At 41.5% G+C, this 14,880-nt stretch overlaps 1 protein-coding gene across 1 annotated transcript in view; it reads left to right on the top strand.

Annotated features, from left to right (window-relative positions):
• tnr (tenascin R (restrictin, janusin)) overlaps window positions 1–14,880 on the top strand; it is a 78,925-nt gene that overhangs the window by 24,947 nt on the left and 39,098 nt on the right. Inside the window, exons 10-19 of the mRNA XM_069685136.1 lie at window positions 328–506; window positions 875–965; window positions 1,462–1,562; window positions 3,163–3,265; window positions 3,951–4,040; window positions 6,039–6,172; window positions 6,663–6,792; window positions 9,699–9,965; window positions 14,072–14,191; window positions 14,521–14,664. Coding sequence (XP_069541237.1) covers window positions 328–506; window positions 875–965; window positions 1,462–1,562; window positions 3,163–3,265; window positions 3,951–4,040; window positions 6,039–6,172; window positions 6,663–6,792; window positions 9,699–9,965; window positions 14,072–14,191; window positions 14,521–14,664 — 1,359 coding nt within the window. The remainder of the gene's footprint in view (window positions 1–327; window positions 507–874; window positions 966–1,461; window positions 1,563–3,162; window positions 3,266–3,950; window positions 4,041–6,038; window positions 6,173–6,662; window positions 6,793–9,698; window positions 9,966–14,071; window positions 14,192–14,520; window positions 14,665–14,880) is intronic.

Genomic DNA, 14,880 nt, shown 5'->3' with positions numbered 1-14,880 from the left:
CAAGACCTCTGGAGGGTCTCCCATCCCAGGAAAGAGGATGGATGAAGACTAATCACAAAGCCCTCGTGAATCATTGCAGGACTTTCATGTGCTTGTGTTTTCTACTATTGAAACCTGATGTGTTGAAAAAGTGTTTTTTTTAACCTTCTGCTGCTGCAACATGTAGACACTTCAGCTTATGTTGGCTTATGGCTTCTGTTTTACACCTGGCTCAGATAAAGCCTGTTGTGTCAGTGTGTAAAGTCTGATATGTTTTCAATGCGTAGCTGTCATTTCGTAACAACAGGACACTCAGTAATTATGCTTCTATCCTTTTTTGTTTCCCAGTGATCGACGGCCCCACTCAGCTGATCGTGCGGGATGTTTCGGACACCGTAGCGTTTGTGGAGTGGACATCGCCCAAAGCAAAGATTGATCAGATCGTGTTGCGTTATGGCCTGGTGGGAGGAGAGGGTCCGCGGACCACCTTCCGCCTCCAGCCCACGCTCAGCCAGTACTCCCTGCAGGTGATTGGTGGTGTGGATGGGTGTGCAATTCATCATGTTGTGTGGTCACAGATCTGATCAGACGGACACATTATGTGGACTCACCTGTCATCTGGGGACAGCAAAGCCAGCCCTCACAGCTTAAACCGTTTATCTCTGGGTTGAGAGTGTTTTTGCTGTTATTGCATTGTACTCACAAGTGTAGTATTTCTAGTGTGTGTGTGTTTTTGTCTGGTTGTGTGTGTGTGCGCTTGTCATGCTTGTTAAATTATCTAATCTCTGCCTGCCTTCTGTGTCTGGAGATAAAACAAAAACAAACAGAAAAATCCATGCTAAAAGATTAAACAGACTAAACAGTCCATGTTTTGTTTTTGTTTTTCCCCCAACAGGTTCTGCGTCCCGGCTCTCGTTACGAGGTGTCTGTGAGCGGTGTGAGGAAGGGAAACGAGAGCGGATCTATTTCCACTGAATTTACTACCGGTGAGGTCTGACAGCAGGCAGATGTGGTGATGGTGGTGTCTGTGGTCCCGAGCCTGCCTCTAAAGATAGAACAGTTGATTAAATGTGAACTAATGTATACCACACTGTTTATCTATATATGCTAGTTAACATCTGCTCATAGTAGTTTGCTTTTGTTTGTGCAGAAGAACTTTTTTGCAGACAGTAACTTTATCCTCCTTTGTCCTCATTACCTTCATCTACATCCAAAGTAAAATGTGTGTATGTGTGTATTTGAGGTTGATGCCAACAGGGTTGTTTATTAAACATGTGACGTGCAGCATGTATTGATGTACAGTTAAGTATTTCATCTTCCATGCAGATTAACAGTATTATATGGTAGTGATTAACATAGTAATAGAACATAGTAATTTACATGTGGACAACAACAGTATCTGTGTCTGATAGTGTTCAAACAGCAGATGTTTGCTTGTTCACTCTCCATGAGAATTGGTCTCAGTTTCCCCAACATTGTCAGCTTTATCGTTCTTCTCAGAGATCGATGCCCCCAAGAACCTTCGGCTTGTGTCCAAGACCTCCACCACCCTGGAGCTTGAATGGGATAACAGTGAGGCTGAGGTAATTACACATGTAACAAACAGCATTAACAGTTAATTTTCATCCATTGTTTATCCACACATTTTAGTTGATCAGTTGAGTATGCAGCGTGGTACACCACAGCAAAGTTCATTTAAATGTCAGTTTCCTTTTTGCTTTTCTTTAAAAGACAATTACCAAATGACTGAAAGTGTGTGAGTTATATGAAGTAACCAGAGATGGAAAGTACATTTATTCAAATACTCTACCAAGGTAGAGTTTTGTGGTACTTTTACTTTACTTCAACTTAAAGTATACTAACATCCTCCCCACCACATTTTAGAGGGAAATTTACCTTTTACCTCATTGAATTTTGTGACAGTTAAAGTGACTTTGCAGATAATGATTTTACATACAGAACACTTCTTAAGCATATAGAATATTACGCAATGTAATAGATTAAAACATTTGTTGGTCTGCCAGAGAGGGTAGGCGGAGCTAAGAGGCTGCTTCTCCGGTCTCTGCAAGTGTTGTGAGTAAACAGTAATCTACTATGGCTGAACAAACAAAGAAAAGATCGATGACTACAGATACAACTTAAATTAATGAAAGTCGTAAGAAAAAGAAACAAATTTGACGCTCAGATGAAGGCAAACAGTCTGAAAAGGAAAGCGACCGTCAGAGAGGAAAATCAAGAGTTACAACCAGAGCCAACCGTGGACGTCACACATTTGGGAAGCGTGCTCCCGCAATTACCGTTTATCGCCATAGGTGCCGCCAAAAACAACGAAACTGACATCTTCGAGATTATCACTTTAAATTGATCACATTTTCATTCAAGGACTTTTGTTTTTTGTGGTCGTATATGCAGAATGTACTTTTACCTAAATATGTGTTCTGAATACTTGAAGTTATTCATGGTAAACATAAGAGCCTCTATCTTTTCTCTTCTATATAAGTGTTTATTATTTAAACAACCATAGTGAACAATCCTGAACAATACTTGATAGCTTCTACACGGTCTCAGCACAACCTTAAGTGGCCCTTACATCACTGAGTGTATGTTAATTATGCCCTGTTTGTGAAAATAACAACTCATTTGTCCTTAATCCCCTGACTTTATTCACCCTGACCCTTCCTGCATACTCGCTCCAAAACACTTTTTTCCTTCCCTTTTCTAAACTCTGCCTTGTTGTATTGAATACCTTATCATCACACAGAGGTAAGTCTGCATTTTACGGGCTCTGAAAAAGCCAATAATGGGAATGTGGCGAACAAATGAACTGGTTGCGAGTGATCGCTGAATGTTTAACACTGAATGAAAATGTAATAAATCATGTTTCTCTCAGTTGTCAGGATAATATTCCCAGGGCTCACTAACTACATAACCAGACATAAGCAGCTTGTCTGTCTTGATGCTTGTTAGCAGAACAAATGTATTCACCCTGATGATTCTGCAGAGCGTTGAAACCGAGCCAAATGTTGTACTGAGCATTTATTCTCTGCACCTCAAGCGATGCGGGTTAATATTTAAAGCTGTTTTGTAACTTCATAATGATCTCCCTGTGTTTTATTCCCTTTGTTAAAAATGTTTCCTTCAGTTTGATGTTATAAATATTTGAATATGTGTGTTTGAATGTAGGTGGAGGGCTACCAGGTGGTGTACAGCACCTTAGCAGGAGACCTGTATGATAAAGTCATCGTCCCTCGTAATGAGGGAGTCACCACTAAGACCACTCTCACAGGTAAGCCAGGTTTTCTCTCATTTACTCATTTTTTCTTGACTCATTCTGCTCAGCCTGATGTTTTTCCTAATGCCTTCACTTTTATCACCGTGCATCTAATGTGTTCTGAAGAAGCCGGGCAGTGTTTGTGTGTTTTACATGGCAGGATTATCTCCAGCGCTAACACTTGGCTGACGGGCTGCTGATTGTATCTGTAGAGATGCTTGTTGTCCTGCGGGCATATTGAAATGCTGTCAGAAAAAGGAGTGGGTTGGGCAGCTGGGATGTTTGTTTTTTTCTGAAAGGCCACAGTGCTGCAAAGGGCACGGCCGGCGTACGAACAGAAGCAAAAGGTCCTTGTGTTATTCTGCTCGTCCGCTGCAATCGATGCTGCCTCCAGTCTCATTCGCTTCCCGTCACTCTCCTGTAATACTCTCTGTTTTTCACTCGCTCATTTTCACTGCTTATCTCTTCTCATTATGGATTTACTGCATTGGCTGACAATTTTGTTTCCAGAAAACTTACTGATGTAAATGTAAATATGCCTCGACTTCATCACCGATATACAGCTAATTGGGTTTTAAGGGAGAAAAACATCTGATTGGCGTGCACTTTTATGAGAAGGAGACTGTGAGAGTGTCTGTGAGATGTTGTCATATTGTGTGTTAAATGACTCACAGGTTTCCTCTCTGTGTTTGTGCCTCAGACCTGCTCCCAGGCACAGAGTACGGCATCGGCATCTCTGCCATGAAAGGCAGCAACCAGAGCACACCGGCGACAATGAACGCCAGGACGGGTGAGTGTGCTTACAGTCCACTGTAAAAAGCCAGTGATCCACAGGGCTGTACACAGAACGTCTGCTTCACAGCAGGCTGGTCGGCTTGTTTGTTATTGTACATGTGATTCTCGGGTCATGCTGATGGTCAGCGCTCCCGCTCCGGCCATTAAAAGCCGCTAAAGTGACATTAAACAAATCAGATTTTGGCAGGACTTTTGCTTTTCAGGGAGGCGTGGTGTTGTTTTATAAAACCCGCTTGGGTCAGAGTTCCCATTAAAGCATTTTAAAGCTGAAAAAATGCATATCATTTCGCTAATGGCCCTCTCTTTACTTCTCTACTCGATCGGCTATTTGAATTTTTATTGTGTTTTGAGTTGCCTCGCTCACAGGGGGAAAAAAATGACCCTGTCTCACCTTCTGTGTGGAATGTGAGTACACGTTGGTGCTACGCTAATCTTTCCCATCAAATTGACTTGTCAAGCACATCTTTCCCACTGCTTAAATGTGTTTAATGGCGGAAGGTGTTGTGCACTTTGCGAAATTATGCCTCCATTTTCTTAACAAACAAGCTCTTTCCTCTCCACTATTTTGTGCGCTCTCTTTGAACTTTAAAAAAGCACTGCAGCCATCACAGCTTTCCCAAATAGCTTTAAATAATATGACAACACCTCCTCTCCTGCCTGGTGCACGGCAGCGTTAATGTCAGTGTAAGTGTGAGCCGCTGGAAGCTGAAAGCATCATTTCCATTAAAAGTGGCTTCAGCTGAAGGTTTTCTGTTTCTCTCTTAGCAAAAAAATAAGAATTTTAAAACAAACTGGAACACATGAAGGTGTTCAGACAGACAGTGCGGCAGAGGATGGGATGAGAATTCAAAATAAATGATTAATGTGCAGGTTTGGTCATCGCTGCAGGAACCAAAAAGACAAACAAAAGAACACAACAAATGAAAATGAAAAAAAACAATACTGATGTTTCTTTTTACTGTATCGGACGTTTAGTGTATTTCCTGAGGATACTAAGGGACAGCACAGTTGATTTAAACCCTAAGTACTGGGGCGCTTGTTTAGCTCAGCTGGTAGAGGAGGCGCTCTATATACAGAGGCAACAGTCCTCATCACAGGTTTGACTTCCGGTCTGCAGGTCTGGACTTGGTGCATGTCATCGCCCTCGCTCTCCTCCCCATATTTCCTGTCAACCTTCAGCTGTCCTATCTAATAAAGGCAAAAAGCCAAAAAATATATTCAAAATAAAAAAACAGTAAGTCCTATAAATAAATGAAGTTGCAATTTGCTGTGTGATTTTTTTCTCCAAACCTCTAAAAGCCTGAATAGGTACAAAGTACTTTGTTGTAATCAGATGAAAAATAACATTTTTTTTCACATACTTGAGTAATTGCTTGAGTAGTTACACACAAGAGAGAACAACTCTAAAGAGTAATATGAAAGACATTATCCTATGCACTGTCTACACTTGACTCAGTCACAGGACATTTGTCATGGATGAACAGGAAATCTCACATGATGTCTTCATTTCTCATCAGTAAGGGTCCGATCAGACAGAACGCGTTTTGCAGGCTGCACCACACTGCCTTTTTTGTTGAAGTGCAGCTCGCTGCCCTTTTTTTCTACTGTTATTAAAGCAACCACCGAATCATTAGCTGTCATTAACCTAATTAGTTATTCTTTAAACTGACAAAAGGCCCGCCTCTCCATTCATCTGCTTGGACAATGAGAAAAAATAGCAATGACATCTGGCGCTTTTCTGCTTTGAGTTGAAGTTTTTTCAACTCAAAGACATGAGGCGCACAGAGCGGAAAAACGCGAGGCGCTCTGCAACGCAAGAGCAGCGCGCAAAAAGCATCCCTCTCATTGAAGACAACGACAAAAAAGCCGCCCCCAGCTGCTAAAACGCGCTCTCTCTGACTGGGCCCTAACTCACCCTGGCGCAGCAGGTGTTAATGTCTTTTATGCTGAAAACATTAAAGAAGCCTTGTGTTGTACTCCATCCTCTTCTTAGGTCTGGATGTGCCTCTGGACCTCACAGTGACAGCTTCTACAGACAACACCATCACTCTCTTGTGGGGTGTGGTCCAGGGTCCCATCGACCATTACAAGGTCACCTACACGTCCTCCTCTGGCGTCACATCTGAGGTACAGATCCGGATAGATGAACAATCAATGGATAATAGATATGACGTAGCACACATAATTTGCCATGCATGTGTATACTGTACACAGATGTCCCTATAATTATCCCTGTGAGGACAAGCAAAAGAACCTATAGACTTAAACACATATAAGCCCTTGAAATCATGACATGACCCAAAATAAGCGTGTGGTAGGGTCTGCCACTTCTGCCTCTGCATGTATTTTCTTACTTTGCTTTGCTGGGACATTTCTTGGTATCAACCTTCGTTAGGTGAAATGTATTCCTCAGCCAATTACAGGGCGCAAGATGAGATAATGGGACTAAAAAAAAAGTGGATGCAAAACCGTAAGCTCTTATCCAAGAGGAAGCTACTGGTGTTGTTTTAGCTGCAGAGGAGGGGCAACTTTGAATGTTGTGTTTTCAAGCCGCAGCCAAGGAATCCCACTCATTTAGTCTTTAAAATTTCTGCTTAACTGTATCTTCCTTTTCCAGCTGACGGTGCCTAAAGATGTAACCACCGTCACCCTGACAGAACTCGAACCTGGCACTGAGTACACCATCACTGTAGCAGCGAGAAGAGGGAGGCAGCAGAGCACGGCAGCTACCATAGATGCTTTCACAGGTAGAGAGAATACTCAAATCAATCAGTGATCTCTCCTCTCTTATCTTTTGCTTTAGAACAGCTGGGTTTCAACTTTTCCAAAAGTATTAAAGTTGCAGAACAGCATCCGTTTAATCCACTCAATTATCAGACAGAAGCGAGATAAATGCCTGCCTGAGTGTTTTCTCTGCTCGGATAAAAACATGAAGGATCAGCCTATTACTGCAGAAAGCTAGAGTTTTAACAACAGTGGTGTGTAATGAAAGTGAATAAAATGAACTAAAAGGTGAGTCATGCTTTAAAAATGGCAGTCCTTAAATGACTTTGAAGAAGCAATTAGCAGACATAGATTGTTCAAGTCGGCTAATGAGCTCGTTACAAGTGTTGTGTAATTGCGTATTTGTGTTTGTGTTTCTCTCAGATTAGAAGTGTCTGTAGTTTTAATCACTTCACGCTTCCATTTCCTCTAAACTTGTGTCCGCCATTCCTGCATTACATCAGAAGTCTATCAGTCCATCCAGCTATGTCAGTTCTTGATGTGATTTTCAGCCCCACAAAGGATGTTGTTATAATGACGGGCGTGCTCTTACCTCCTGTCAGAATTGTCATTCTTATCTTCACCGCTGTCATCATCATCGTCGTCCCTTCCCCGTCTTCACTTTGACCGTCGTGGCAGTTGTCACCATCATAACCATCATCATCGCATTCATCATCTTCTGTTATCCGCGGCTCCTTTAGTAACGCCGCTCCCACCATCTGGAGTGGGGAGATGAGAGAGTGATAAAGTGACAGATCAAGAGAACCAGAGGAAAAAATAATTAATTACCTGTCATCTTCTCATCCACTGCTCACTTGGCCATATTGGCAACATCTGTCAGGCTGCCTGCGCTCAGGTGAACTCATCATCTGGTGAATTATCCAAAAGTATGATCTTGATTTATGACCAAATATAAATCGCTTTAAGAACAACTACATGTCCTTCAGTTCGTCTGTATGCCACTGGATATCACCTCTGCCACTCCCTGTATCTGAAAACCTCTCATTATTTATTCGTTTGTTTATCAGTGCAGTCATGTTTTCACACTACATTACTCAGAGAGCACCAGAGGATTGTTCCTTTACAATATGTTTTCATTTACATATCATTTTAATGGCTGCATTCAATTATGTATTCATTTATTCATTCATTATTATTCTTTTCCAAACATTTATTAAGATATATAATGCTACCTGCAGCAAGAGTTAGAAACCCTTCCCGGCGGTGAAACCTAGTTAATTTTATTATATATATACTGTACGTGTGGACGGATTAGGGCTTCTCTGTCACATCACATTCATTAACATTGTAGAGTGATTGCACTTCTGGCAGAGGCGGAGGCATCCTCACTTTTAGTCCCTAGCATGGGGTGAGCTCCCAAATGCAGAGTGAGCATGCCAACCACCAAAAATACAACCGCTACAACCAACTACAACAGCAGTGCAATGTAAGACTATAAAATATAGGGAAAAAAGCCTTGAAGCTATTCCACTAAATATTGATTTCTTTACTCTTCCTAAGTTCAAACATTAGTTTTCTGTTGTTTATAAGTATCATTATTTGAAGTCTGGAAAACATATTTTTTGCAAATCAGGATATTTTATTTGGCAGTAGTGAGAAACAAAAACCTATAAATAGCAGAACCAGAGAAAAACTAAATGTTATGACTGTAACTTCTGTTCCCTGATGGAGAGGAACAAGGTACAGCACGTACAATATAGTATGGGATGTCACGCCCTTACTACAGTAAATGTGTTGTACGGAGTGGATCGACTGAAAGAGAACGAAATGTTATGACTATAACTTCTGTTCCCTGATGGAGAGGAACGAGGTTTTGCAGTTGTCTCTTATTTTTTCCAGAGCTGTATGTGAATCTTACAGCCATCAAAAGCCTTTTTGAACTCTGATCCAAACTCATAATGTAGATTTCAAATATATATATAAAATCGTAAAGCCTAAATAACCCCAAAAGCTCCTACAGAAGTAGCACTTACATGACCAGTAGACTGACCGTTATCTGTAAGAGTTTATCCCCATCCTCTGTGTTAGGAAAAGAACCATAAAGAACTACAGAAGGTCACTCACCAAGTTATCATCACACATCACCTACATTGCCTCTGTGCCTTCATTGCTGCTGCATTTTACTGCTCCTATAAGTTATTACCAATTGTAGAAAATACTTTTTGAACACAGCTGGTGCTTAAGAGCAGTGTTTGTATCAGTTCATCTTAAAGTCATCTTCGGCTCCCATACAAGCACACGCATGCACACCAGTAGAATAAGGTTTATGCAGTATGATTAATATGATGATTGATTGCAGAGAAGGCTTAACAAGATGCGTTTATTGTGGAAACATAAAAAAAATGAGGAGTCGATGTTACTGCATCTTCCCTGCTATTTTCCACCCACACGTGGCTAATTAGATTCAAATCGTCCTGCATTTGTTGCTGTGTCAGCTGCTACACTGGTTCATATTCATTACATCATCCCCCGTCCAGGTCATACATTTTGACAACAGCATCTGCTCGCATCATCATTTCTCTTTCACATTTTCTCATTGTGAACAATCCCATCACATCTTCATCTTTATGGTGGATAATCTCATTAGTTTCTCTCTCTTTACGACCAATTAAATCATTACTTCCACATGACTGTGGTGTGCTCTCACTCTCACCTTCCTCATCAAGAATACACCCAAGTCTAATTTTCTCAACTGCATTATAAACGATGTATTACACCATCCAGGACCGCTTTCATCCATCACTTAATTCCTTGTCTGTCATCTCCATAACAACGGCAGCTGTTTCCTTTGCTGTTTCCTGATTGTGGCCTGGCTTTTTACTCGTCCTTGAAAACCCTTCGGTGACCTTTAAACCCCCCGTTCCTCCAGGAATCAGGCCCGTAACTCACCTCTACTTGTCAGAGGTGACTTCAGACTCGGTGTCGGTGGCCTGGAGCGCCCCGGCGCCGCCTGCTGACCTCTTCATCCTGAGCTACAGCTCTGCTGACGGGACCGACACCTCTAAGGTGACGCTGGACGGCTCGAAGACGAGGTCACTGGTCCAGGGTCTGCTGCCGTCCACTGCATACACCATCAGTCTGATCACAATACAGGGAGACATTACCTCTGAGCCCATTACAGCTTCACTCACTACAGGTGAGCTGCCTCATTTCATGGGAAGTGGTATCGAAGGTAAATAAGGGATGATACAGATGAGGATGAATACACACAAAAAGCACAGTAATTGCTTGATTGCATTATTGATTCCTCCTACATACTCTCTGTGCATGGTCTGTGTGCAGGTTTTTTCTGTGCCTTCTTTGAATTGCTTGTTTTGTTTTCAGCAACACAACAAAGATGAAACATGCTCCTAATTGAGAAGCAGTATCTAGGTGATGTTTGTATCTAAATTATTAACGAATTAGCAGGACAGTTGCCAGATGTTTTCTGGTCGACTAACAAACCAATTAACTGACAGATTGTTTCAGCTGGAATAATGATGATGGCATCTGTGAATGGGCTGTACTGTTCTTTGCAAAGTTTATCTGGACAGGTGGCTCTTTAAAGTTGTAATCTCGAAGTTTTATTCTCTTTGGCGGCACCTATGGCGATAAATGGGAATTGCTGGAGCACACTTCCCAGATATCCAGACAGTGACGCATGTGTGACGTCCACGGTTGGCTCCGGTTGTAACTCTTGATTTTCCTTGCTTTCCTTCATCTGAGCGTCAAATTTGTTTCTTTTTCTTTGGATTTTCACTTATTTTTGAAGTTGTATCTGTAGTCATCGATCTTTTCTTTGTTTGTTCAGCCATAGTAGATTACTGTTTACTCGCAACACTTGCAGAGACCGGAAACGCAGCCACTTAGCTCCGCCTACCCTCTCTGGCAGACCAACCACTGCTCGCGTCACTAACTGGGCGCCGCTTGTGATTTTTTCCGTGAAAGTCGCACCAGACACCCAGACTATAATAATACTTTATTCTGCAAATGCAAAGGCTTTCATCAGTGGGCCATAGGCTGAATCACCATTGTGTTACCTCATTTGGCATTTAAGAGACATTTATTTACATGAAAATCTTCAAGAATATCACTTTAATGTCTCTGAATCCCATTTAAACAAAACAGAAGTTGGAATAAGAGGAAAGGGAAGAAAAGTTTGAAAATTTTGTTGGTTTAAAAAAGTTTGAGGTCGAGTGGCAAACAAATAAACAGTACGAGAAATTGATATTCAAAGTGATTTTAAATGAAATGTCTGTTTGCAGAAATGCTGTTGGAGCATTTAATTTGCACAGAAGCACAGCAGGAGGTTTTTAGTTATTTGTATATACCTCTGCATAAGCAGTTGCTGTGGTTGGAGTTTTATGCAAACTGGTTTTCTGCCCCTTTTTTCAAGAACACTGAGACTTCTTAAAATTTGACAATTAGACTCAAGGATAAACTGATTCAGTATTGTCAGTCAAAGGATCCTGTGACCTCTCGTCTGTCCCATTCTTATAACCGTCCTCTGTATTGTCAAAGTGAAGACAGCGTGTTTCTTGCTAGACATGATTTTCCAGAATAACACAGGAAGATAAAATAATAACTTCTATTTCACACAAAAAATGGACAGAAATGGTTGTAAACTGCATCTTGACTGCGGAGGCAAACAACTGCAGGGTGGTAATTTTTGTTTTTCTTTCGTTTTATTTTTGCCAGCCTAGAATGACGCTGCTGAAAAACACTTACTCTTCTGCGGTGTCGGATGTCTGAGGTTTGCCACATAGATGAAATTTGAGTCCTTGGCCCGTCTGTATAATGACACTTTTTATATTTTCCCAAACTCGTGTGTTATCTTGGGGGATATTTGGAAAAACTGCTGACGTATAATTCTCTAATAAAGACAAGGACAGGGAGGACAGGTGTGAGAGAGAGGGAGGACAAGTGTACTGTAACATTAAGTGTTAGAGAAGCAGTCTGTTTTCTCTTTCGCATTCATTCTTTCAACCTTCCCCTTTTCTTTCATCTCCTCTCGCTCGTTCACAGTTTCTCTATCACTCCTCTTAATTTCTCTTGATTGCCCAGTTTTTTCTTCCAGCTGTGCCGTAATGATCCTTCACACCTTTCTCTTTCTTTGTTAATATATCAAACAGTTTCACCATGTAATTTTTGTATTAATTGGCGTATTGTGAAAAGGGGCTCTCAGAAAGGTTTCTTTTGATAATGACTGTGCTCTTCAAGTGTGCAAAGAGGTTTGCTATAATAAGCTGCCCGAAAAGAGACAACGGGAGGGACTAAAAAGGAAATAACTCTTCTTCTAGAAATGAAAAAGGAAAATCATCAAAGGAGGAAATAAGAGCGGGCTGAAAACAAGTAGAGAAAAGACAAAAGTCAGCGTTGAACAATAGAGATATTAGAGAGATATTTGCTTGAGTGCCAGAGACACCTGCATGCTGTCATCTGATTACTGAGCCAGCATCATATAAAACCTTGGCAGCTTTGAGCGCTCTGTCTCTCTTATCCTCCCTTAATGTTCACCCACACTGGGTGGTAAGCAGATTTTGAGGGTTAAATTTGACGAGGATTTTTAAGAGAGATTTACAGTCGTCTTGCACCTGTGTTTGTACAGCAGTTTTTTAGGTGTCCTGCTTTGATCTGGCATGTTTGAATGTTAGCACTGAGAGGCTGCAGTCTTGCTTTTCATGTGTAATTATGCTTCCAGCATTACATTTGCTGCATTTTAAATGGTCTGCGGTTCTAGTTTAAAGAGGGGGTATAATGCTGTTTCATATTTTAAGACATATATATAATGTTACAATGTTGGATGTCCAGACTAAACATGGGTGAAGTTTCAAATCTGTAGGTAAAAGTATGTTGGAGTAATCCCCAAGCTTCTTAGCTCAGTCTGCAGGCTGCTGTGAACACCAGGTTTCACACAGTTTTTTCTACACGCTGCACTTTGTGACGTCACAAAGTGCAGCCTCAACAGGCTTCGGAGAGCTGGCCACTCAGAACAAAGTGGGCTTGTAAGGGTGGGGTTTCGTGTCAAGCAGAGGCTGTATGAGGGCCTGCACAGAAAAATTTGGAGTTTTTTAACTGTAAATGATGCTAAGCTACTCCACAGGCACCACAGAGTGAAATATGACGCTTGAAATTAGCATAATGCCCCCCCTCCTTTAACCAGTTACATTGTAGTGTGTGGTTCGGTTTATCCCACTGATGGTGACTCTGCTGCTGTGGTCAGTTGTAACAGCGCTGTAATGTAGCGCAGCCTGAGGGCCACACTGGTTTATTAGCTTACACAGTGCAAACGTAATTGTGATCTTGCACAGGGGTAAGTCAATAGCAGTAGATATCTCTGACAGATCTATTCTGTAACTGTTTCCATTCAGACCCTCACAATGCTCTGTAAGAAAACACACTTGTTCAGCCATTATTCTTGGCCGCCTCCTTTGCCAAAGCAAACACAATTAGCAAGACATGCATATGCATAAATAATGACAACTCATATAAATGCTGCTACTGTATATCATGCACGTGGAATTTAAATGAGTTCAAGGCCAGGAGTTATAAATTGCCCCCTCTGCTTGTGAATAATAGCCATTCTTCTTTTCTAAACAGCAAAGACAGAATAGAGCCGCTGGTTTACAAGCGCTCTCCCTGTCCATACAAAGAGATGGAAGAGATCTCTTAATCTCCTTCTCCACTTTTTCTATTTTTCTTTCCCCCCTCTTAAACCTTTTTCATCCCTCTTCTTCTTTCTTAAGTAGCCGAGGACTTTTGATCAATTTCATTCTTTCCCCGCATTGTTTTCGCTATAACCTTTTCCATGGCAGCTCAGGAGTCTCAGGAGACACATAAAACAATTTGTCAATCGGAGGAGGGGGAGGGAGGGGGTCTCATCAGCGTGGACCTGCTAACTCTGAAAGCTAATGTCGCTTGTGTTGTGTTCCTATAGCTGGATGGAGCTAGATTTCTCCAGGAATAGCTTTTAATGGTGTTTATTTATTTTAAAAATGTGCATTTAAAATGCTTCCACGCACCAAGGACGGGTCTGTTTATGTAAATAAAGTGAAGAGGAGATTAAACACGGAGGAAACAAGGATTATTGAAACACTTCAGCTTTCAAGGGCACTGATTCTTTTACATTATTATGCAAATTCCTGAACTTGCTTCATAATATACCACATAATGCACTCCTTTTGTATATATTTAATCTCCCAGGTTCTCACTTGTGGACCATTTTGACTGTATTTTAACACTTCCTCCATCGTCCTCCTCCAGGCATGGACCCACCGAAAGAGATGACGGTGTCAGACGTGAGTGAAGACGCAGTGACCATCTCTTGGATCAGACCACTGGCTCCATTTGAATACTATAAACTGTCCTACCAGTCAGCCAGAGGTAACTTATTCTCAACCTACTGTAATGTAGTTCATTGCATTATAATGGTCCAGTATTTATTATACGAGCAGACACACCAGCTCGCTGCATTTTAATGTTACAGTTAAATGAACATGGCATTTGCTGCAGCAGGGAAGCTTGTTGCACATCCCGTTACACCTAATTACTTGTAACATTTTATCACTGATATTTAATTGAATTCTAAATTAAAGTTCTATATAGATTAAGCATTTACTCTGTGATGCAAAACGCACACCAGCTGGCCGAGCAGTAAACCCTGCACCTCAAGAAACGTGAGTTCACAGAGATGTCTTCTCCCTCTCGCGCAGGTCGAGTCGACAGCGTGGTGATCGACAGCGATGTGACCAACTACACCTTGTCGAGCCTGTTTCCTGCTACGGAGTACGAGATCAGTCTCAACGCTGTCCAGGGGAGTCAGGAGAGCAAAGTGGTCACCACCTCGGTCTTCACAGGTAGGAGTCGATACAGGAAATATTATTAGGACGATATACAAGAGATGAGAATAGAAACCAACACAAGTACATCTGCAGGAGCCTGATAATCCAGCTAGATGGCTGTATTGTCTAAATTCATTCATTCAGTTTGATGCCTGTTTATGCTTCTCAATGGAAAGGAGGGCATTGGGATATTTTTTTGTTTGTTTGTTTATTTGTATTCCTTAAAAATAT

Source organism: Semicossyphus pulcher, unplaced genomic scaffold (assembly GCF_022749685.1).
Source record: "Semicossyphus pulcher isolate SPU_LCO1_2020_fin unplaced genomic scaffold, fSemPul1.0.p SCAF_7, whole genome shotgun sequence".
NCBI lineage: Eukaryota > Metazoa > Chordata > Actinopteri > Labriformes > Labridae > Semicossyphus > Semicossyphus pulcher.
Note: the sequence above shows the minus strand (reverse complement) of the source record. Positions and strands in the feature narration are given on the sequence as shown.